At 36.2% G+C, this 22020-nt stretch overlaps 2 protein-coding genes across 4 annotated transcripts in view; one reads left to right on the forward strand and one right to left on the reverse strand.

Annotated features, from left to right (window-relative positions):
• LOC108248197 (ethanolamine kinase 1-like) overlaps nucleotides 1-7854 on the forward strand; it is a 29442-nt gene extending 21588 nt beyond the window's left edge. Inside the window, exons 7-8 of the mRNA XM_017436816.3 lie at nucleotides 495-568; nucleotides 5814-7854. Of these exons, the coding sequence (XP_017292305.1) occupies nucleotides 495-568; nucleotides 5814-5916 (177 nt within the window). The 3' untranslated portion in view covers nucleotides 5917-7854. The remainder of the gene's footprint in view (nucleotides 1-494; nucleotides 569-5813) is intronic.
• Nucleotides 7855-16719: 8865 nt separating this feature from the next.
• The window catches only part of LOC108248196 (transcription factor SOX-6), a 128955-nt gene continuing 123654 nt past the window's right edge, over nucleotides 16720-22020 (reverse strand). For all 3 annotated transcript variants that reach the window (XM_017436814.3, XM_017436813.3, XM_037978111.1), the window contains one exon: nucleotides 16720-19526. In XM_017436814.3, the coding sequence (XP_017292303.1) occupies nucleotides 19181-19526 (346 nt within the window). In that variant the 3' untranslated portion in view covers nucleotides 16720-19180. The remainder of the gene's footprint in view (nucleotides 19527-22020) is intronic.

A 22020-nucleotide genomic window follows, 5' to 3' on the forward strand; every position in this document is an offset into this window, starting at 1 on the left:
TCTTTAATTCAGACTGTGTGCAGTTGCCTAGTTAAAATGGTTTGGAGTTAGACACTAACATCTGACCCCACTGTGGCCTGTGCTTTTGAACCCTATTTAGAACAAAACACCTTGATTTTTTAAACTACATAGATCACAAGTCCTTCATGAACATTTAACAATTAAATGTTAAGTACTGAAATGTATTTGTTTCTTTTTTGCTGCTTATATTTAACTGAATGAAGTCAAGTTACAAAAACGTAAAACCATCAGTTTCTCAAAATATGCTAACATTTTTTTTAAACCCAATCTTTGGGTCGGTACCATGGTCAGCCATTTTACAGACTTCACTCTGTGTAGTAAAATGTTTTGTTAAAAGGATTTCTATCAAATCCAGAATTTCTTTGTTTTGTTTTGTTTTATTTTTTAAGCATTTCCTTCTGTCATACACTAGTTGTCTAAAAGTCCAGCCAGGAAATAACTCATGGTCCTAATTTTTTCTTCTCTTCCACCAGGCGTCAAATTTTTTCTGGGGTCTGTGGGCCATCTTGCAATCCCGCTACTCATCTATTGACTTTGATTTCCAAAGGTTTGTGCAGCCAAAGAAGAGTTTTTACACCATTCTTGTTTTGTTTTATCAGAGTAAAAGTGGTTAACATTGTTAATGATAATTTTTTTTCCTTTCTTGCATCAAAGAATATAACATCCCCTATTATTTGAACACTCATAAACTAACAAAAATATTCCTAATTCAAACATATATTTTGGCACAAAGTTAAACAAATAAGATGTTAAAGAAATAAGCTCTCAGGACAGAAATTGGACTGGGTTTATCTCTTAGAGTTATGCCTCCATGCAGAAAAAGTATTTTAAGCTTGAAATTCTTTGCTTTTTGTCACTGTTGTCCTGATTTTGAAAGAAAATCTAAACTTTTAAAAAATTTTTTTACAACAATCTAAAAGATGACTGTTTATCTTAAAAAAGTCTAGTAGACATTCCCCACCATCAGCAACTAAACAGTAAAGTTCAGAAGGGCCAAATGTTCCCCTCCTCCACCTCATTTCACTCTTATGTCTCAATTTTCTTTGTGCCGCTCACCAGCAACATTTGTGATCATGATCCTAATCACTATTGACACACGGCACCCTCCCCTTCGTGTGGCTTTCTCTCCCTGTTTGCTACGGCCCCCACCACATTTCGATCTGGGCTTCGAAGGAAATGTGATCCAGAGGGGTGCTGGGGCACAGAGGCGCTATTGTTCCCGTGCTGTCGGCCCTGCCTTACATATATGTCTTCCGTAGATGTCTGCTGCTTTAGGCTGACGGCTGAGGTCGTCTTAAAGTGCATAGACAGGGTTGGGTTACCTTTCTTTAACTGGAGGGTTAAACTGAAATGAGCTCTGAGAGCAACAATAACTACAGGGAACCAAATTAATCTTTGAAAGGAATATCACTCTTCTAACCTCTGCCTCCCCCTAAAACACACACTCACACACATAAGTCAGACATTTCAGTTTTTTTGTCAGTGACATCGGAATCATTTATGAAGGAGAGAAAATGTTACCAGGATCATATTTAGTCTCATTTTATCTGTCTGCATTTAAAAAGCACAAATAGTGAAAGAATTATTTTTTTTAATATTAGCAATAAAAGTAAACACCATCTCTGTATCTTAGTAATGTAGCTACAAACACTACCAAATGATGTTAGACTTTCAAAGCTCTATCCTTGTTTGAGCTAAACTGAAGGAAATAAAAATAAACTATATATTGGGAGCTAATTAGTTCCTACTTGTAGTCCTTACTTCAATTGCTGTTTTTGTTTGTTTGTTTTGATATATATTATTTTCTTTTGAGCCACTTATGTGTTTGTGCAATCCAGAAGAGCATTGCAATTTATGTTGTACAAGGTGTAACAACGATAAAGGAATTGAAGTAAAAAGCACTTCATAGCTTGGTGCTATACCTGTTAGCCATTAGCTTGCAAACTAAAGTAACTCTAAAAACTAATTGGTCTAACTAACTAAGACTAAACAACATATTAAACTTTATCTGTTTGAAAACAAACAGATACCAAAAACAAGCTATGCCCTAAAGCTGTGGATTCAGAGTCAGGTGGAAAATACTTTTAAAATATTTATCAGATTTTCCAATAAACATGCTCAATTGATTTCATAAAAAACACAATGTGCTTTAAATTGCCTCTCGTGTCCAAAATCCTTTTCTTCTATATCTAAATTGTTTAACTATTAGTTTAAAAAAAGGAACCTACTATGCACTGCTTGTGATAAACAAGTTTTATGGAAAGAGATCAAAATCTGCTACTTAAACCAGGAGTGTGTGTGTGTGTGCACATAAGAACGTTTCCTCCCACTTATATCCCCCTGAGTCAAATTTCTGCCGACTTCCCAGCGAGTGACAGGCGTCACCCAGGCCTTGTGCTCTAACCAGGGCCAGATGTAGATGTGACAATAGAGAGTCACAAGGGGAATGCAAACCCGCCCTCCCTCTACCGTCCTTATTTATTTTCCTTTCATGATTTTATTCATGTGTTGAAAAGTGTCTGCGAGTCAGCGGTTTAGATTTGTGGACATCCTGGCAGAGCCAGCTGTTATTGACAAAGACATTATTATGAGGAAATGAACAAGGAGAAGGCCCCACTGTTTGGAATAGTCTGACTGCAAAATTGAAGGAATTGTGCACAAAAGCACATTGTGAAATGGAATACCTGCTTTGGCGGGAGTTCATTTTCTCCCCCACTTCTACTAAATAAAATAAAAAAAATGTCTTGGTTCCATCTCTGATGATGATAAACGTTGAGCATGCTCGTTTTAGGTGTCGCTCCTAATAAAAACAAGGATGAATGGAACTGTCTGTGTCGCCGGCTGTTTTTCTAAACTGGTGTACTCAAACACAGTTCAGCTTATGAAGAGTGTGTGTGTGTGTGTGTGTGTGATTAGAATAACAAAATGCTATGATTGAACTATTGAACTTTTTCTGCATAAGCTGTCAGTGAAGCAATTTTAAAATTTAACAGAAAGTGTTACTTTTATCTACAACAGGGATTTCAGACTATTGAAAACAAATTAGGAGAAGTCTTTTTTTTCTTTTTTTGTGGCTTCTTCAACCTTAGTCTTAAAACACTGAATTTCAAAACTCCAAGACAAACAAAAAAAATATCCTACTCTTTTTTTTTTTCTTTTTTCTGAGTGATCCAAATCGGCCGTCACATTAATCTGATTAGAGTATCAATTAGGTTAATCATGCATCCCCAAAACTGAACAGTTGTAGCCATCCAGTTGAGGCAAACTTTCCTTTTCATAAAGTACTTGCAACAGTGTATGAGTGAATGAACGAACACTCAATCATTCTGCAAGAGCACACAGCTTTCTCCAAATTAACTTAGTCCAATGAAAATGCCTTTCAGCCCTCGCCAAAACACAGAGAGTGAAGTGAAAATTGTCTGCTTACTCATGCCAGGCTAACGCCAAAGATTTTTATTCCTCCAAATGTTATTAACTATTTTTCAGTGGCAAAGGTTAGACTCATACTGTACTGCAAGCACTTATCTTTATCAACAAGCTGAGAGAGTGTATTTTCTTTCAAAAGGTCCCCTTTTTGTGAAGCACAAACTACAAGAAACAATTCCATTAAAAGAAGACAACAAAGGCCACACTCTGAAACAATCATTTGAGTTCAGTTGTACATAGAGATGCAGGTGGGGACAGGGTGATGGAATACAAGCTACTAAAAAGGCACGAGTCTGAATAATCTTTTTGTTTCGCTAAGCAGTAAAAGCAAAAAAAAAAAAAAAAGATTCGGCATTGAAGAGTTTGGTGAAAGCACTAAAGGACAAACTCCTCTCTGGGCTTCCATTTTCTCTGCTTTTGAAACTTCACTTAATTTCAAAGGGTATAGTATAATGGCCAAGGGCAACAACGTACTCAGACATCAGATTTATTGAGATGTTTGACAATATGGGATGAACAAGCACAAAACCACTTTTATCACAGTTAAGCTCTGCGCTGAAGCTTTCAGACTCATCACCTTCCTGAATAGAGACTTGATGCAATATTAGTATGCAGGTTTGGCAAACAAAGACACAGTGCTATTAGCAGCAAGTGTCGGGTGAACTCCTATGGTACACCCGCTGAAGGAAAACGTTATGTATTAACTTCTAACTCACTCTATATATTTTATATTATGTAGGCTTGTTCCTCTATAGACCAGATCCTTACTATTGTTATCACAAGTACGTCTGAGCAGTGTGAATGTGCTGCTAATATTTCAAACACCAGACAGTTTTAAGAAAACTGCAAAAATAAAAAAGCTAAAGAAACTAAAGATATTATTACTAATATTATTACAATATTTTACACTGAAATTTATCAAAAGCCCTCTGGAAAATATGTAGTCCAAATATTACACTGTACTTACTGATTTTCCATCTGAGATGTAGTTTGATACTTCTGTATATTATGATATCGAGTTTGGGCGGCACAGTGGTGCTTTCGCCTTACAGCAAGAAATTTCCTGTTGTTTGAATCTCGGCTGGGGTCTTTCTGTTTGGAGTTGGCACATTCTCACCATGGGCTTTCTCCGGATGCTTCGGTGTCCTTCCACAGTCGTAAAACCCACATGTTACATTATTTTGGCAAATCTAAAATAAGTGAGTGAGTGTGCTCCTGGCTATCTGTCATCTGTCTCTCTCTGTTGGCCCTGTGATGGACTGGGGACCAGTCTAGGGGACTCCCAACCACCAGATGTCTGGACATAGGCACCAGGTCTCTGCAACCCTCAACAGGGTTCAGCAGGTATAGAAAATGAATGAATGAATGACACCCAGAACTGCATTTTTTCTAGAAAATAGTGGCTTTTCATGATAGTACTAGTTAGAAAATAACAAAAGTTGTGATGTAGTTTGATTTTTTCCCCTAAACTATGTCCTCTCACTTCATCTGTACAGAATTTATATACATCCACAGCAAAGCGAGGTGCATCTTAAAATCAATAAATTGACTGTTGAGCGACTAAAACCTTAAAGTCAAATCCATACAATGAAGTATTGTTGAACTGAAACAGTTAGACTCGTTCTTCCTGTGCATGCGTGAGATTTCTCCGGGTTTTCCAGTTTCCTTTAAGAGTCCAGAAACATGCATTTCAGGTAAGCTGAAGATTGAAATTTGACCTTCAATCTGAGTGTGTGGACTTATTTCCTGTTCTGGGTCTACCCTATTTCTCACACATTGGCTGATGAGTTAAACTGGGTTCACACTGTATGATGTTTATGCATCACAGAATTTTTTTTTTATTGTGAAAGAATCATAAGAAAATGTTTAGTGTGTTTGTGGCAAGATCACTTACCAAAGATAACCTACTTAAATATAACCATAACTATTTTTTGTGGTTTCTACTCTGTGATAAAATGGTATCAGAGATAAGAAAATAATAATAATCAAGACTGTTAAAAACATAGTCTCCAGAATAGAACCCAGAATAAAGATACTGGAAGCAAATTAAAGCCCATCTACCCTACACTAGATACATTTTAAAACAGATATTTTCTTCTAAGTGTACCTTTTTTTGTCCATATGATCTTACAAAAATGTAGAAATATTCATGCCACACAACTAGGTGGCGAGAAAGTCCACATTGACCACATATCACAATACAGAGAAAGAACATGCTTAGTTTGGCGGAAGATAGTTCTGTTTTTATATCTTTTACAGTTTCCTTGTAGTCTTTAAGAATTTTGGAAATCAATCTTAGAAAAATTGTTTAAATTATGACACAGAGCATGATTTGTTCTTTGATCCTGTTTCCTGTCCTCTCCCAGGTATGCCAAAGCCAGACTCAACTACTACTTTGAGAAGAAAGAGGAATACTTTGGATTAACAATGAGCCAGTTAACTTGTTCCACCTGTGAAGAAAAGCCCTGAATAATGTCACCCACATATTTAGTCAAGTTATGATAGTATATAAGCTGGAAATGGCCTATAAAAGTGCTTGCCCTTGTTTGTTGTTTCATTATTGCAAAAAGAGTTTATGTGTTTTGCTTTATCTAAAATATTTGTTTTACCACAGTTGCTATGCCAATAAGCCTTTTTGGCAATTTGTGACAAAGTTCTTGCCAGAAATGAATTAATTGTCCCCACAGCCAAGTTGCATAAAGCCACATAAACTGAGCCTGATCATAAAACCCATAAGAAGGTTATTTGTGGGCTTATTGAGTGCGTACCACAGCAACTGAAAAACAACTTTTCATTGCAACTTATTTACTGTATAAAGTTGTGTATTATTTTCAAATCTTTCTCTTTCCCCAGAATGTTGTAAAACTGCTTTTGGTGCTGTTTAGAAAGTTGCCATTTTAAATTAGAGTGTAAGTTTTAAACTAATTTCATTAGCATTGTCTAGAAGTTATATAAATAATGCATTAATTTACTTTAGACTTTAAAAAAAAAAAACTTCATTGCTTTTTGTTCTGATTTAGTAAGCTAGAAAAATTTACAAAAAGCAACTATTCAGATCATTGAAAATTTAGTTAAAAAAACCCTCAAAACTATTAAATCCTACCTGTCGTAGATAGCTCTTTAAACAACTCGAATTTAGAGAAACTGGGTCTAATTTTGATTGCACAGACAAGCTAATGGCTGGAGGATTGCTGGCATCATAAAACCAAATTCGATCTCAAAAACCTCATAGAAATTTGTGTAGATGGTTTTTAATGAATTTATACATTGTCATCAGTTTTGCAGTTATTTCAGAGGTGTCTGTGGGTTTTGCATGCACTAATACAATGGCAGCAGCAGTTAGCTGTAGCTCTTCCTGTACAGCTTAGGGAACCTCCTTCCTTTTTTCCTATCGCCATAGCAAAGAAAGCACAATAGTTAGTTGCATACAAGGAAACATCGATTAATATAAGTACACTGAAGACTCAAACATTTTGTTACATTGTGCACCAATATAGTTGCTGCCAGAAAATTTGCAATACAGATGTTTTGTTCCATTTTATTAAAAATACTGATACAATTATGACACCATTTTTGTTATTTAGGATTAGTCATGTAAAGCACGTATATAAAAACATACAGTTCAAATAATCTGAAGTATATTGAAGGTATTTACTTCGACTTGCTTCGGATGGAAGTTTCATGTTTTGTAAAAATAGTCACAAAGTAACCTGTTTGGGATGCACATTTCTGACTTAATGATGGTCAGCTGATGCTAGAAAACACATATTTATGTTATAGTTAAAAGTGTACAATGTTCTATGTTTTTCCTAAAATATTATTAGTAATTTTAAAAATGACAAAAGTAAAAATATCCTACCTTTAACCCACCAGTGCAATATAAAACGACCATGCACCAAAGCAAATTATCATAGGCATAGTTAGAAAAGTAGGAGCAAAATGTTTTTATGACTTTGGGTGACAGTACCTATTTACACTGGTAAATATGACTAACCTTACATTGTAAAATACTGGTTGTTAGATCAGTCATTCACATTTCTTCTCCAGCCTACAGCATTTAATGGTCACATGATTTTAAATGAAACATAATGATATAGGGAGACAGAAATGAGCAAAGTGATTAATAGTTTCAACCTACCCCACGTTCAGTTTTTTTCTTATGTGATCTGTGTTTCAAAGGATTTTTTAAAATTAAAGTGTTCTTTATATCTGTTTGAAAGAGGTTCACAATGATCAAAGGTGCTACAGTTGTTTCTCATGTGGTTAGTACAGTTAATGAACCCTTAAATCAACAGACACATGTTCCATTGAGACATAGACGTAGGAGATGCTCTCACAGGTAAATGTCTGTAGTCTAAACAACTCAGTCCACTATTTGTAATGTTTAAATAAAATGTTTAAGTAGTTGTTGTTTTTTATTCTGAAAGAAAATGAGTTAGCACCTGAAACTGATGGTTGAATTTACAGAGCAGGACAAATGTATGTTTGTAGAGTGGAAAGTGGGATGAATCCTTCAAACCAGCAAAGACTTTTTCATCATACTAAAACCACAACTATGTTAATACCAAAGGCTTGAAAGTGAGGTTGAAATTTGATTGGTGTTTTTTGTTTGTTTGTTAGGCAGCATGGTGGAATAGTGGTTAGCATTGTCGCCTCACAGCAGGAAGGCTACAGGACCGTCTACCAGCCTTTTTGGGTGGAGTTTACATGCTCTCCACGTGCATGAGTGGGTTTTTTCCCACAGACCAAAAACATGCATGTTAGGTTAGTTGGTGACTAAATTGTGCCTAGGTGGGAGTGAGTGTGTGAATGGTTGTTTGTCTCTATGTGTCCCTGTGAAGGACTTGTGACCTGCAGGGTGCCCCCCCCCAACACACACACACACACACAATGACTGCTGGAAATAAGTACCAGCTCCCCATGACCCATGTATGACAATGTATTGGATACTCTGAAACTTTTGATTTTTAATTCATGAACATAGTTAGGACACAGTTCAGATCATTTGAAGTGGTTTTCTGTGGAAAGGTTGTCAACAAATAATATTTCACCTGTTGTGAGTAAATTTTTAAACAGCCTAATTTTAAAGAAATAAAGATTAATTCATCTACAAAAAAAACATTTTTAAAGATCTGAAATAAAATTTAAAAATGTGACATAAAAATTGTGGCTGCAAGGTGGCGTGGTGGTTAACACCTTTTCTTCACAGCAGGAAGATCTCTGGTTTGATTGTTAGTTGGGGCTTTAATGTGTGGAGCTGCATGTTTTCCCTGTTTATTTCCTCTGGAGCAAGCGTCACAGAATATGTTAAATTCAATTAAGAAAAGGCAAGGGTTGATCCCCCTCCTCCCACTAAGCACTATTATTACACCCTTAATCTTTTGAATCCCTGGTTGTTCAGTTGGCCATGAAGGCTTGTGTGGATTCACGTTTGGAATAATGAACACTTAGTATGTGTGTAGAAACAAAACAAGCAAACCTTTGCGAAATGAATTCAACAGAAATGTTGGTGTGTCTTTTCCTCTGCATAACTGCCTCTACTGTCTTTATCTCTGAGTGAAGCACAAAAGAGAATGTGATTGTGGAATTATTATAAAGAATTATGATGGGTCAAATGAAGGGAAGACTGGCAACAATGGCGTTCTTTACCCTCTCACGGTTGCACACAGTTCCACTCATCAAGGCTGCAGCCGTGTCTTTGAGTCAAACAATCCAGCTGCTTTCATGCTGGCATTTTTCGTCAAACATATAATATTTAATTAGCGGGACTAATGCACTTAAAAAGATCCAAGGACTTTAGCTCAAAATGGGAAAAATTGGCCCTTTTGTCCATCGCCTATTTTTCTGAAAAAGTGCTGTAGATTTTTTCTTTCACCTCGAATTGCATTAAAAAAAATTAGTATATGCCTTTATGCAACATTTCAAAGACAAAGAAACTCTGAAGCTGTCAAAGTAATTTCTTTCAATGTTTTTTTGCACCGCTTCCCTTTATTCAGGCACTGCATTTAGCTTTTTAGTTATTGTTGAATGCCATCCAAGGATGCTGACCCTTAGAATTCAAATAAAATTATGATAAAAGTTTGAATTCATTATCAACTCAACCTGCTAAAAATTGCCCAACAATAACATACACATAATATAGAATGTTTGCTTTTTGTTACGTTTTTATGTTGTGAAATAAAATGTAGCCAAATTCTTGCCATTTTGATGGTAAGAAAAAGGAATAGGTTAATTTTTAGGATCTTATCCTAAGCTAATCTAGTAAGAGGTCAAATTTAATGCATTTGATTGATCAAATTAGTATTTTAAGGGTTCTATAATTGCCACCTCAAAAAAGGTAAACAAGGGAAAGGCTGCATTATCTTAGCTTGACTGTGTTGTGGCAGAACTCACCACAATTTTTTTTTTCAATCCCTGGGTTGTTGTAAGGTTCACATTTGTTCTGGTGTAACTCATATCTCCACTCGCCATGCTGTAGTCATCTCGTACCCATACATATTGGGTCTGAAAAAAAGCTGTCTGCCCCAGATCTTCGTGTACACACATTGGACTTGCTTCGATTTGATTTGTACCCAACTTTTGTTTGTTTAGTACCCAATGTGCTGAAGATGAGTTAATTTACTGTAGTACACTTTTGAAATTAATTTGAGATTTATACAAGTTTTTAGTCTTATTCTTTTGGGCAAGTTTGAGCCTGGGCATTCAGTACTGAAGCCCTGGATGTTTCCAGAAAAACCTCAAATCTTGAGACAAAAGAAAATTAAAAATGGAGTTCTATTAAAATCATCCATTATTCTCCTAAAATAATGTAACAATGTAATACCTATGTCCTAAACCACAAGTAGACTAGGTTGAGCTTTTGCGGCATTTCATGCAAGGAGCATCTGTTTCAATACATCTGCACTGTTGAGAGTTTGTGCCTGGTAAGTGTATTTCATGCATTGCAATGGAGTGACTGCAGAAGTTGGAGAAGGTTTTGATCCTGAAAGAGGAGGAATTTTTAGTTAACTTCCAGCAAAAACAAACAAATGCATTAAATTAAAAATGAATACACATCCCTATAGTATTATTGATAAATCCATTGCCTGGCACATGCATTTTACATTATTGCAAATGTAAACAAAGCAGGTAATTTAAACAGCATGTATCCAATTGCTGTTTGTAACAAGTGTTCATTTATACTTAATATGGTATTTGTTGCAAACATACGCACAATATGGTTATGGTATAAAATATTGTTGTCTATAAAATAATGCACAGCCTAGTTGTGAGGAGCTAGTGGTTATGTGCATGCAGACATATGCACGTAAGGATTTGTGGTAAGTGCAAGGATAAGTGACCCTAATAGTACGAAATGTCAACTGCTGTGTACAAAATGGTAATCACCTTGTCCAAAATGACAAACACTGTGTACAAAGTAGAGGGGTACAATTTGGCAGAGGTACTAATTGACCAGTACCCTTTCATGATATAGGAAGCATTCACTTGTGACCATTTGGACGAGAATGTCCAAACAGGACAAATTGGCATTGGTTTGCAGCACCTTTGGAAGTGTCCATTTGTCTGGGTGAGGTCCTAAAACTCTCCCTGCCTACAAAAATAGGCACCAATAACTCTTTTTAGTTAGAACCAAAGTAGTCCTCGTCGATCAGCAATTACTGCAGAGTTGCTTAAAAGCAGACCTTTTCAATACCCAGGAGTCTGTAATTTACCAGCATTAACACACAACTTTCTTTCCTTTTGCAACAAAACAGGTTATACATGCATGAACCTGATCATCTATTTGACTCTTTAAAAACCATTTTATTTTCCTTTGACAAAGATCAGTAGTTCACACCTTTCAGGTGCTCAGAGCTATACCTGGAAGTCAAATATAACTGTCAGAAAGCTATAGGTAGGGTGACTTTGGGACAGGCACAAAGGCAGGGAAATCTGCTCTCAAGGGTGATTCCTTATTGCTAGTGTTAAGGTGGGGTTAATACCCCCTTCTCGTTTTGCCTGTTTCCCTTGCATTTCCTTGACATATTGGCATAATCAGCTGTAAGAAAATAACATAATATCACCTGTTTATGTATCTGATACTTCAGCACAGTTTGCCGGATCCTAAATAATGCCAGGTTGCCATAGATTTATTGATCACATTGTAAACTTGCCATGTGGCATGTGTGTTGCAACTTTGTCCGATTTACATGTTCAAAAAAAATTGTGCACCAGTGACCCAACAATGATGTTACATAATATTTTGCTACACAAATGCTCTGTCTGGGTAGCGAGTTAACTCACACACCAACATTTTCTGCTTGTTGTTCACTCCGCAGACCTTGAGGAAAATGATGTGCAAGTTGCTGTCGTGGGTCTGGTCAGGATCAAACTTAAAGACAAGGGGAACAGAAGACAAATTGTCAGACTGAGTAGAGAAACAGAGGGAACCAGCAAGGAAAGAATACAAAAAAGCAGAAGATGGTGGCTGAAACCATGGCTAGATGCTGACAAAAACTGATACTGAACCATTACCACAGGCTCATGGAAGAACTGCCACAAGACAAAGCTGGTGAACATCATAGATATGCTGTAGTAATGTCACACATAAAAGCAAAACAGCTCACCAGTGAAAATAATGTAAGCAACTGTCTACTCCATGCTTACAATGTAGTACACTGTAACGTACCCATCCGTTAACCCAATACATACAATATATATATAGCCAGAATGCATTATAAACAATATATATCATAAACTGTACAGCACGAGTGTCATTCTTTAACGTTTTGACCAATGTAAAAAATATTTTCAGATACATACATGTATAAATTTAAAACAGTATGACAGTATGTTTAGGGTTGTTGTTGTTTTGAACTAGGGAGCATAAAACTCTAAATATTGCGCTTCATATAGAAGAGTAGATTACTTTAGTAACCATTTGCCTAACTTTTATTGATAGTTTATGAAGGTATACAAACCTAATGGCATTGCTGTCAGATTTTGATTTACTTTGCATTTCCAGTTAGAAATAATAATTCAGTTACAAGCATAGGTGTTGGTGTTACGTGCTGTTTTTGAGTAAAGAATTATGTAAAGAACATGTATGTATTTTGTGAGTAATCAATTACCCATGTGAAAAGGAAATGTAAAACAGAATTGAACACTTGCATTCAAACAAACCACTTAGAAAACTGAACATGTGTTGTTTTTTAATGTCGAAGATACCCATCAAAAAATTAATGTTCTTTATCACATCTTGGATAAATGTTGAACAGTCATAGTTATTTTTATGCTCGATTAATTGCAGTCTTACAGACAACTTTTTACTTGCATCACACAAACACAATCAGCTAAACAATGGGAAGAGTCAGTTAAACTACTTTTGAATCAAGAGCATTTGAATGATTAAGCATCATCAGCTCAAAGCAGACAGTGTTGTCTTGCAGTATCAGAACAGTTCTGTGGGTGGCTTTGATGCCTCCCAGAAAGAGCCTCTCCAACACGTCTGAAGAGGGCTCCTTCTTTGTGTTAACAATTTATGATTCTCTTGATCTACATGCCCAATTGGCGAGGAGAAGAAAATGAAAAAAAGAAAGGATGTGGTTCTCTTTACTCTTCAATATGGTTTTTAAAAATCAAAAAGTGAAGTTTGCCTTGAGGGCACATCCAGGGCTGAGCTTTTATGAGAAGAGTGTGTTATTATGCCTCATCATACCCCTTCTCCCACCACCACCACCACCACCACCACCACACACACACACACACACACACACACATACCAAACACACAAGAAAAGAAGGTAAACTCAAAGTGTATATAATTACTCCCGATTTTATCTTTAAATCTCTCCTTTTGTTTAAAGAAACATTTACTATGACAGCTTGACTAGCTCCTCTGGTAACCATTAATAATATCATGATAACAATTTATTAATAATTTGATTTTAGTCTTAAGCTTGTATCTAACTGGGCTGCAACTGTTGGGGACAAAATTGAAAACAGGATTCACAAATTAGTTTCCAACCTGTCAAATTTCTCATGTGAGTTGCAGGTCCTCACTCTGGTGTTGCTGGATTCATAACAATTTTGAACTGTTCACACTCAAAATACTCCCATTTGATCTTGTCACTTACTCCAGCGCAGAATTGTGACATCTGCCACATTTCAGTAATGTAAAAGTTGCAAGAATTGCAACATTTCTTGCTTATATCTGATTTTTTTATGACAGTCTGAATATGACAAATCTGATTTTTTTTAATTCAAAATCAGACCCAGGTCACTTTCATATGTGGCCCAAACATTTGAAATTGAGAATTAACACCTGTAGCCTGAGCATAGCTAAAGTGGCTTTGGCTGAAAAACATCAGATTTGTCATGTTAATACTATATGGGTCAAATATGGGCAAAAAAGTCAGATGGTGGCAAATCTTCCCTGCAGTGTGAACATAGCCTTAAAGTGTCACATCTAATGGGGCATCATGGAGCTGTACCAACATTATAAGACAACAGTCTGAAGAGGTCATGTACATTTTTCATATCATCAGTGATTCAACCAGCAAACTGTTGGTAAATCTGTAAAAACAAACAAACAAAAACCATGCTGTCCAAGTATTTCCAATCCATAGTTTTACTTTTAATAATTAACTGCATTTGAACTTAAAAAAAAATGAGAGCAGAACCTCCTGCTTTTTGTTTGACTTTAACTGCATTCATTTGCCACAGTTTTACCCAGCAACATTTATTAATGATAGAAAAAGCATCCTCATCAAGTTCAAAAGTGAAGCCATAATATTGTGCTTACAGGTGCTTCCATGTTGTAGTTTTGGAGCCAGTCTTTGCACTTAGAATGTGGGGCTGACAGTCCCAAACAACAAAAAACAATTTTTAATTCAAAGAAGATAGAAGGTAAGACTGATCGCCAAAATCTACTGAAAATACAATGAATGGCATGTGATAAAGAAAAACCTGAGGTGGGTTGTTTTTTAAAACTCTAACAGCTGACAGTATAGACCTTTAAAAATTAAAGACACACTTTGGAACATTTTGAGCCAAGAACAATGGCAAGCTGCAAAAGCAGGAGAACCGTTTGGAAAACAGCATTAATGAAGCAATCCCTCCTCCCAAAAGAAGAAACTCAATATTTGTTGGCTTTTTGTTTTTTACAGATAAAACTTTATTGTTCCTTTGTAAAGTTATGAAAAAACATACTTTTTGAAGCAATTTTTGCTGTAACATTAGCTCCTATAAATTTGTTTAGTTTCTGTGCACAGATAGATTTTAATAGTTGTAACAATCTGTTTTTTTTAAAATAAAGTTAAGGAACAATAAAATGAAAAACTGCAATTTGCTTGGAAAAACAAACTGCTGTTAGCGACTGCTCTTACCACAATAAAGTCTGAAGGTGATATCTGGAGACAAAATGTCCCAAAAACTAGGTAACTTCTTTAACAATTTAGTGAGAGAATTTTTGAAGAAAATTGTAAATGTTGACTGTTTTTAAAATAAAAATGGAGCTCTGATTAAAAAGTGGCTCGAAATTGTTCTTCATCTAAGTGAAGGGTTCATTGTGGAACCACTTAAAGTAAGGCAACATACATGTGATGGAACCTTTTTTTGTCTGTAAATAATCTAAGAATAGACTTTAAATAAAGCAGGAAGCATATTGTTTCCAGAAGATAAAAAAATATCTCCTCACAAAATAAGTTTTTTTTCCCCAATTATCTTTTGCATTCAGAAATTAAACTAGTATTTGTTGAAGGAATGCACAATGCTAATCACTTTTCTACCAACATTTTAAACAAAGATTTTAGATGATCTGTTAGCACTTGGAGGCTGGGTTGTGAATAACTCTCAGCTACTATGATACCAAATTTTAGCTCCCTTATCCGTAAAGTTAGTTATAGTCATTTCTTTGTTGACTAAGGTTGATTACCTGTGGCATCCATCTTTAATGATACTTTCTGAGAGTTTCAATAAAATCTATCCACCAGTTCATGAGATATTTTGCTAACAGACAAGCGCACACACAGAGAAACGGCCGCTATGAAAAATGGGTGACAACCAGAACTTCATGGAAACTAAAGATTGCAGTGATTTCTCTCAGCGTAACATTTGCATGAGTGAAATTCTTCAGTTATGCAACTATAATAGCTGTAATGAACTACATTATCCTTTGTCAAGGTGATAAAAGCTTTACACCATCCGTGCACACTCACACAAACAATCTGTCAACTTGCAAACCCCTAAATGTACATCCAGGAAAGAAAAAAAAAGGAAATGTAAATTTTATTGAGATTTGGGTGGTAACAGTACAAGTATGATTTCAAACACCCCTCCCAACAAAAAGTCATGACACAAAGTGCACACACACACACACACACACACACACACACACACACACATAAACAAAGACACACAGACTAAAGAGCCCAGAGAGGAGTGTGAAAAACGTGCCGGCGCTCCATGCAGGGTGACGCTACAGTTGATTTGGGAATTACAATTAGATTTATGATGTGGTCGCATATGGCTGAGCTCTCTGGTTCTCGTCGCTGCATTGCTGGGATTGGCTGCAATGAGCACCGGCGCCGTGGCGTGTACACCGCAGCACAGTCAGAATGTGTGTGTGTGTGTGTGAGAGAGTGTTACCCCTTACACACACACACACAAACAATGGAACAATAGTAATGGGCCACCAAAATATAAAGACCAAGTGGAATAGCTCAACTTTGGAAACAGAAAGCCTTGTGTTGGAAATTATTAGCTCCTTGGAAAGTAGGACTAATAATTTGAGCAATGGAAATTAAAAATAAAGCACCACCTGTACACACAGCTTTCAAACACAGAGCATGCAGCACTAATGCGTTGTGTTGTACCAAATATTAACAGATCTATACTCAACACCTATATTGCAAGACCTTGCAAGGCGTGTAGCACTCAGGTTATATATTGTAAATGACTCAGCTGTTACCACATCAAATTTCAACTCAATATCTATAAAACTGGGTGACTTCAAGCCTGTTTTGTGCTTGCAAAGGTCAGTTGGCTGTGGTGGACATCTTGAATTACGTTGCCTCGAAAATTTATTCATTTTTAGATGTACACACAATGATTGACTTCTGTAAATTAAATTAAAATCTGTCCTCTAGTTCACGAGATATTTTGCTAATACAATAAGAACACATATGCATACACACACTCAGACACAGAGACAAACACAAACATTATCACCCTTTCACCTTCAGTGGAAGATGATGAAAAAAAGACTCTTAAACAGCAATGATGAAGGGACAGATTGGTGAGTAAAATCTCGTCTTTACTTTTTTTTTATTTATATATTTTTTGGATTGTCTTTCTCACCAAGTTGTACTGACACTTTTTAGAGCCAAAGCTGGCTAATAAATACAATGAAATGTTAAAACGCACAATTGAATTTCAAATACAATACTTATCACAAAAATGTGTGTGACCATGAAACGTGCTCTGCCTTGGCAGGTCACAAATGACAAGAGCATGAGGTTACTTTTCAAAAGACATCAGAGGTGATGTGACCCATTCAGGTACCACTGAAGCTGTAAAAAGATAAGAATTAAAAAAAAAGAAATTGCTTAAATAAATGAAAATTCTTTTTTTTTTTTTTAAATGGCCTTTTACTAGAACCTGGCATGAGCAAGGCTCCAAAAAATGACTTTTTACCAACTAATTTGTTATGGTTCAAATCAAACAACTTCACATTAGTCAATACTAAAGAAAAAAATGACAAAAAAAAACAAACAAAAAAAAACCAACAACACAGAATTATTATCCAGTGCTTAAGATGTGTATCACACTAACAGAAATGGGTAGAATGTAAGCTAAAACCAATGTTCAGTCCCAGCTTGTGATGCTTTCAGATGCGGTCATGAAGAAAAGATTTAGAGCAAGTGGACTCCTGAAGAAGGCCAAAAAATGGTTTCCAAAGTAAAAACTTGTTAGATTGTGTTGAAAAGAGAAAGTTAAAATATTATGTATTCAGATATAGAATGGGACTTTTAGGTAAAAAATAATAAAATCTGCTCCGACAGGGTCACCTCTGACTAAGAGGCTGATTTAGAATCATGTTTTTCCTTTTTAATAATTTACTACCTTGAAAATACACATGCAATATAGAAAAAAAGAACAAAAGTATCCTTTTAATTAAACCCATTTTTGCAACTATATAAAGTTTGTTTTTAAACACAAGTTTGGCTTTCCTTTCTCACATGATGCTAAGACAATTAATATAAACAAGCTAGAAAAAATGAGATTTTTTTTGTACATTTTTCTACCGAGTCTTTACACAATAAAGTGAAGGGATCCAGGATCCTAAAACTGCTCATCATTGGGTAAAACCTTCCTGGAACTGCACTCTTTTCTTCTCTATGAAGCTTAGTGAGAGCAACTTGAGGTACACTTTTAAAACCCAGTAATTTTTAAAATAAAAATGAAACAACAACAACAGAAAAGTAGATTTACCTTTATCCTGACTCATAGACAGTTTTCAGAGCACTGCAATTAATGTTTGGCCAGAAGGAACTAATGGTAATGTGGTTTATGAAAGCACCAATGCAGTGAGAGAGGAGCAGACTCCTTCCATGGTGCTTTGAAGCCAAAAGGGCTGCTGAACGCATCCTCCCTGAGCGTTGCCTGTGACTGGGTCAGGAGGGGAACCGGCACTTGCTAAGCAAGAATTTATCTCATCCAATAGAAAAAGTTGATTGTATAAGACTTTTTTTGCAGCATTTGAAATTAAGACTACGACATCCCGAGTGAATGTGAATGTTTGGCACATTTGAAGAAAACTGTACAAAGTCTGGGTACTTCTTTCCTTATAATAATAATAATAATAATAATAATAATAATAATAATAATAATAATAATAATAATAATAATGGGATTTTACTCCCTTTTTTTCATTGTCACTCTGTAAAGTCCAACCACTTTTTTTGTATGAAAACAAACAAACAAACAAGCAAAAAATAAAAACATTCACAAGCTGGCACATCATACCTGAGCTGAGATATATATATATATATTTATAAATATATATATATATATAAAAATCTAACAGTAATGTAATGTAAGCAGTTTGTCAGAAAAAAAGATTGTAGCACTGTTTTTTTCCAGAAAAAAAGTAAGACTATAAGATTACAAGAGCTAGGATTTATAATAAAAACTTTCCCAATTTCAAGTTCTGACAGTCCAGAGTTCATACAGGCAGTGACCTGTCAGAGAAGTCTATCAAACAGAGAGAAAAAAAAACCTCAAACAGTAAATACATAATAATGAAACCTACACACTCCCTAAACATTTAAGACCAAATAGCTGTCAAAGAGCAGTTTGTAAATGCTTGAAAACTCATGCACACTTTTTACAAACCACATGGTTAATGTGTTCACTGCTCATTTGTTCTCTCATTCTCTCCCTGTTTAAGTCTTATCACTCTTTTTAAAGATTGTCAAAGTGAGGGAAAGTGAAGTTCATTGTCAGCTGGGTGTCTAAATGATTGTTGAGGTTGTGTTCCCCATCAGGCCTCTTTGTCAACTGGACATTTGTCAACATACTGTTCAACAAGCTTTTGAGCATCTCTGTATACTTTATATCTTGTCTGAGCATGCTCAGTAAACAAAGCCACATGTCCTGAAAGTCCACTCAAAGGTCTCCGTAATAAACTTTGCTTCCAAGGTTTGTCTCTGTTATGAGAATTGTTCTTTTTGTGCCTGGTACCCTGATCATGCTCAGTTGGCACTGACAGCCTCCCGAGTCTCGTGGTCGCTGCTATAGTCTGATTTGGGCTCATCGTCAAAGTCCTCGTACATGTCCATGTCGTCGTCTCCATTGGTGGGGTCGCTGGGCAGATCCAAAGCTCCGACCCCACCTCCATTGCTGGCTCCGCCCCCACTGGGCTCAGACTTCACCCCGTACGTGCTCTGAATGACAGGGATGTTAGGTTCGGGGCTGACTGAGTTGCTTGAGCAGTCTGAGGTCAGGTGTGGGGATGGTGTGGCTGTTGCCATAGTTATTGCACCTGGGTAAACTCCTACGCCTCCTGGGCTGTTGCCCAAAGAAATCTGTGGCTGAGGCCTGAGAATTGAGGAAAAGAGAAAAGAAAGGAAGTAAGTATAGGATTGAATTCAGGTGAACAATGGATACAAATTAAACTGATAATAAAGAGCACAGGTTGAGCAAAACATACAGAAAAAAGTGAGGTAGAGCATTGTGTGCTTCAATATTCTGCAACTAGGAGGTAAAGCCCCATCTGCACTGCTCTGGGTATTATTTAACAGATATAGTTTTTATGCACACAATTCTAACAAAACACTGAACTACCAATTTCCTGACACTAGGTGGGGAGAATCTCTACATTAATGACAAATCAAAATACAAAGAAAGAACATTCTTAGCTTGGCTAAAGATTTTCCCAAATTTTTGTTTTCTTTAATACTATTCGCTATTTCCTCCCAGTTATTAACCATTTTAGCACACAATCAAAGTTTAATGATGACAGGGTCTGATAAGTCAAGACAGACACAGAATTGCAGACAAAAATGGGTCCATTGTTGTTGTGGTTTCACAAAGTGAAAATGGGCAGAAGTTGCTACATCATTTCTCAAAACCACCATATTTTCAATCTTCATACAGGACCAAAAACCAACTCTTTGAAACTAAAACAATAATTGTGAAGCCACTAAAATTTAAATGTGATGCTTTTCATCCAGTGAAGCATGCCCAAACATGGAACTCTACCTGCCAGCTCACAGTAGCCTCAGCTCATTAGCCTGTTATGATATAGAAGGAATGAGGGTAAATGCACATCATTCAAACAGGCCCTCTGGCTCCTCAAATGAACCACATCAAGAAGGAAAATTGCTCATGTTTCCCACCCAATAGTTTTCTCTCCTCTGTCTCCTGACACTCTGTTCTCTGACAAACTTATTTTCACATCAAATGCTTAAGTGAAAAAAAAGAGCTGGTTCAGTTGTGTGGAATGTGCCAGAAACTGGTTGTGTAGCTTTAACTAAAAGTCCAGGCCTGGAGAATCTGAGCTTTTTTGTACATTTACTTGACCACACACAGTAAATGTGGCGTTCAGCGTGTGACGTCTGCCTCTTTCTCCCATTCCCTCTCTTAAACATTTGCTTACATTTCATATTCCACTCTGTCTGTCTGTCTCCAGTTTCACTGCCCGCAAGCACCCGGCATTGTCCTAATTTCATAAATGACAAGCTATTAAAAATCGCTCCTATTCAAGCTGCGGCCTCTGCTAAATCCATCTCAAGCGCAGACCACTGTGATGGCTTTAAACACATCCACGACTGGTTCCTATTAAGACAATGCCACTGTTTTTCCTTTCTGCACTGGCTGCACTCAAAAATATATAATGTTCTTTGGCGAACGTTTAAAGGTTTTGCAGATAGAGCCACGAGAGGTTCCAAACCTTTCATAAAGGGCCCATAAACCCATGTGGTCACTCCGCAAACCTCTTGCACATATAAAGGAAAATGTCCTCGAATGAAATGCTCACTTGGTTTGAAAAATTGACTAAATCAGCTCCTAAAACCCATTCAAGAAACAGTAGAATGAAACATGAAGTGATTATATGTTGACGGTTTAGAATAAATGCATTTAAAAATCTTTTGCCCTCACATATTAAAAGTAAAGTGCAAAACTTCTTGAAACATTGCGCACAATGCAGTTAAGTAGAGAATTTAACCAGTCCTAATGAAATTCAGCTTCAGATTGTAACATGCCACTGTTTTAAAACAGATGCATTTTTTATTAAAAAAACAAGACAACCTCAGTTTGGAGGAAAAAATAGATTTTTGATGGACTGACGAACTCACAGCTGCCCCGACCAAAGTAGATTGCTGCTACCTTAAAACAACTCCAATCTCTAAAATTTCATAGTGGTTCATGCGAATACTACTTCATAGACCTTTAGACTGCTGTCAGCTTTGAATTACACAGTTGCACAAAGAATATGGGATTTTGCAAATGCAAATAAACAGTCTTGTAATGCAAAACAGATGGCGCTGTACAGGTTTGTAAAACTAGAAGCAGAAGGAGAGCAGAAGCCATCACCAAGGCCATCGGGTCATTAAAAAATTGTGGGATGCAGATCATCACCAGAATTTATTCACTTGTTTATTGTGACAACCACAACATTCTTTGAAAATGTTATTAATTTTTTAAAATAAATTAATAAATTTGATATTGATGCTTTAGTTGAGATCCATTTCTCTTTATTTTGGTGTGAATTTTGTAGTTCTAAAGTATACATGATGTCTTTGTACTTCATAAACAAATGTCTGGATTTTTTTTGTACAAGTGTTGCTAAACCTGTTTACAAAATTAGATGGTTTCATGGTGGCTCATGTGAATGGTATTTAATTTTTTTTAATATCATTATCAATTTTGCATCATTTGATTATTCCTTAAAGGAAGTGCAGTAATGTCCACTTTGGTTTTGATCTTGCTTGGTGTGACGGTTAGCTCATCAATCCTGTAAGAATGTATTTCTTTAAACCAAGGGCATTCAAAGTATATGCAACAGGTAAGACACTAGGTTTTTTTCATA

This window comes from Kryptolebias marmoratus, linkage group LG11 (assembly GCF_001649575.2).
Source record: "Kryptolebias marmoratus isolate JLee-2015 linkage group LG11, ASM164957v2, whole genome shotgun sequence".
NCBI classification, from domain to species: Eukaryota; Metazoa; Chordata; class Actinopteri; order Cyprinodontiformes; family Rivulidae; genus Kryptolebias; species Kryptolebias marmoratus.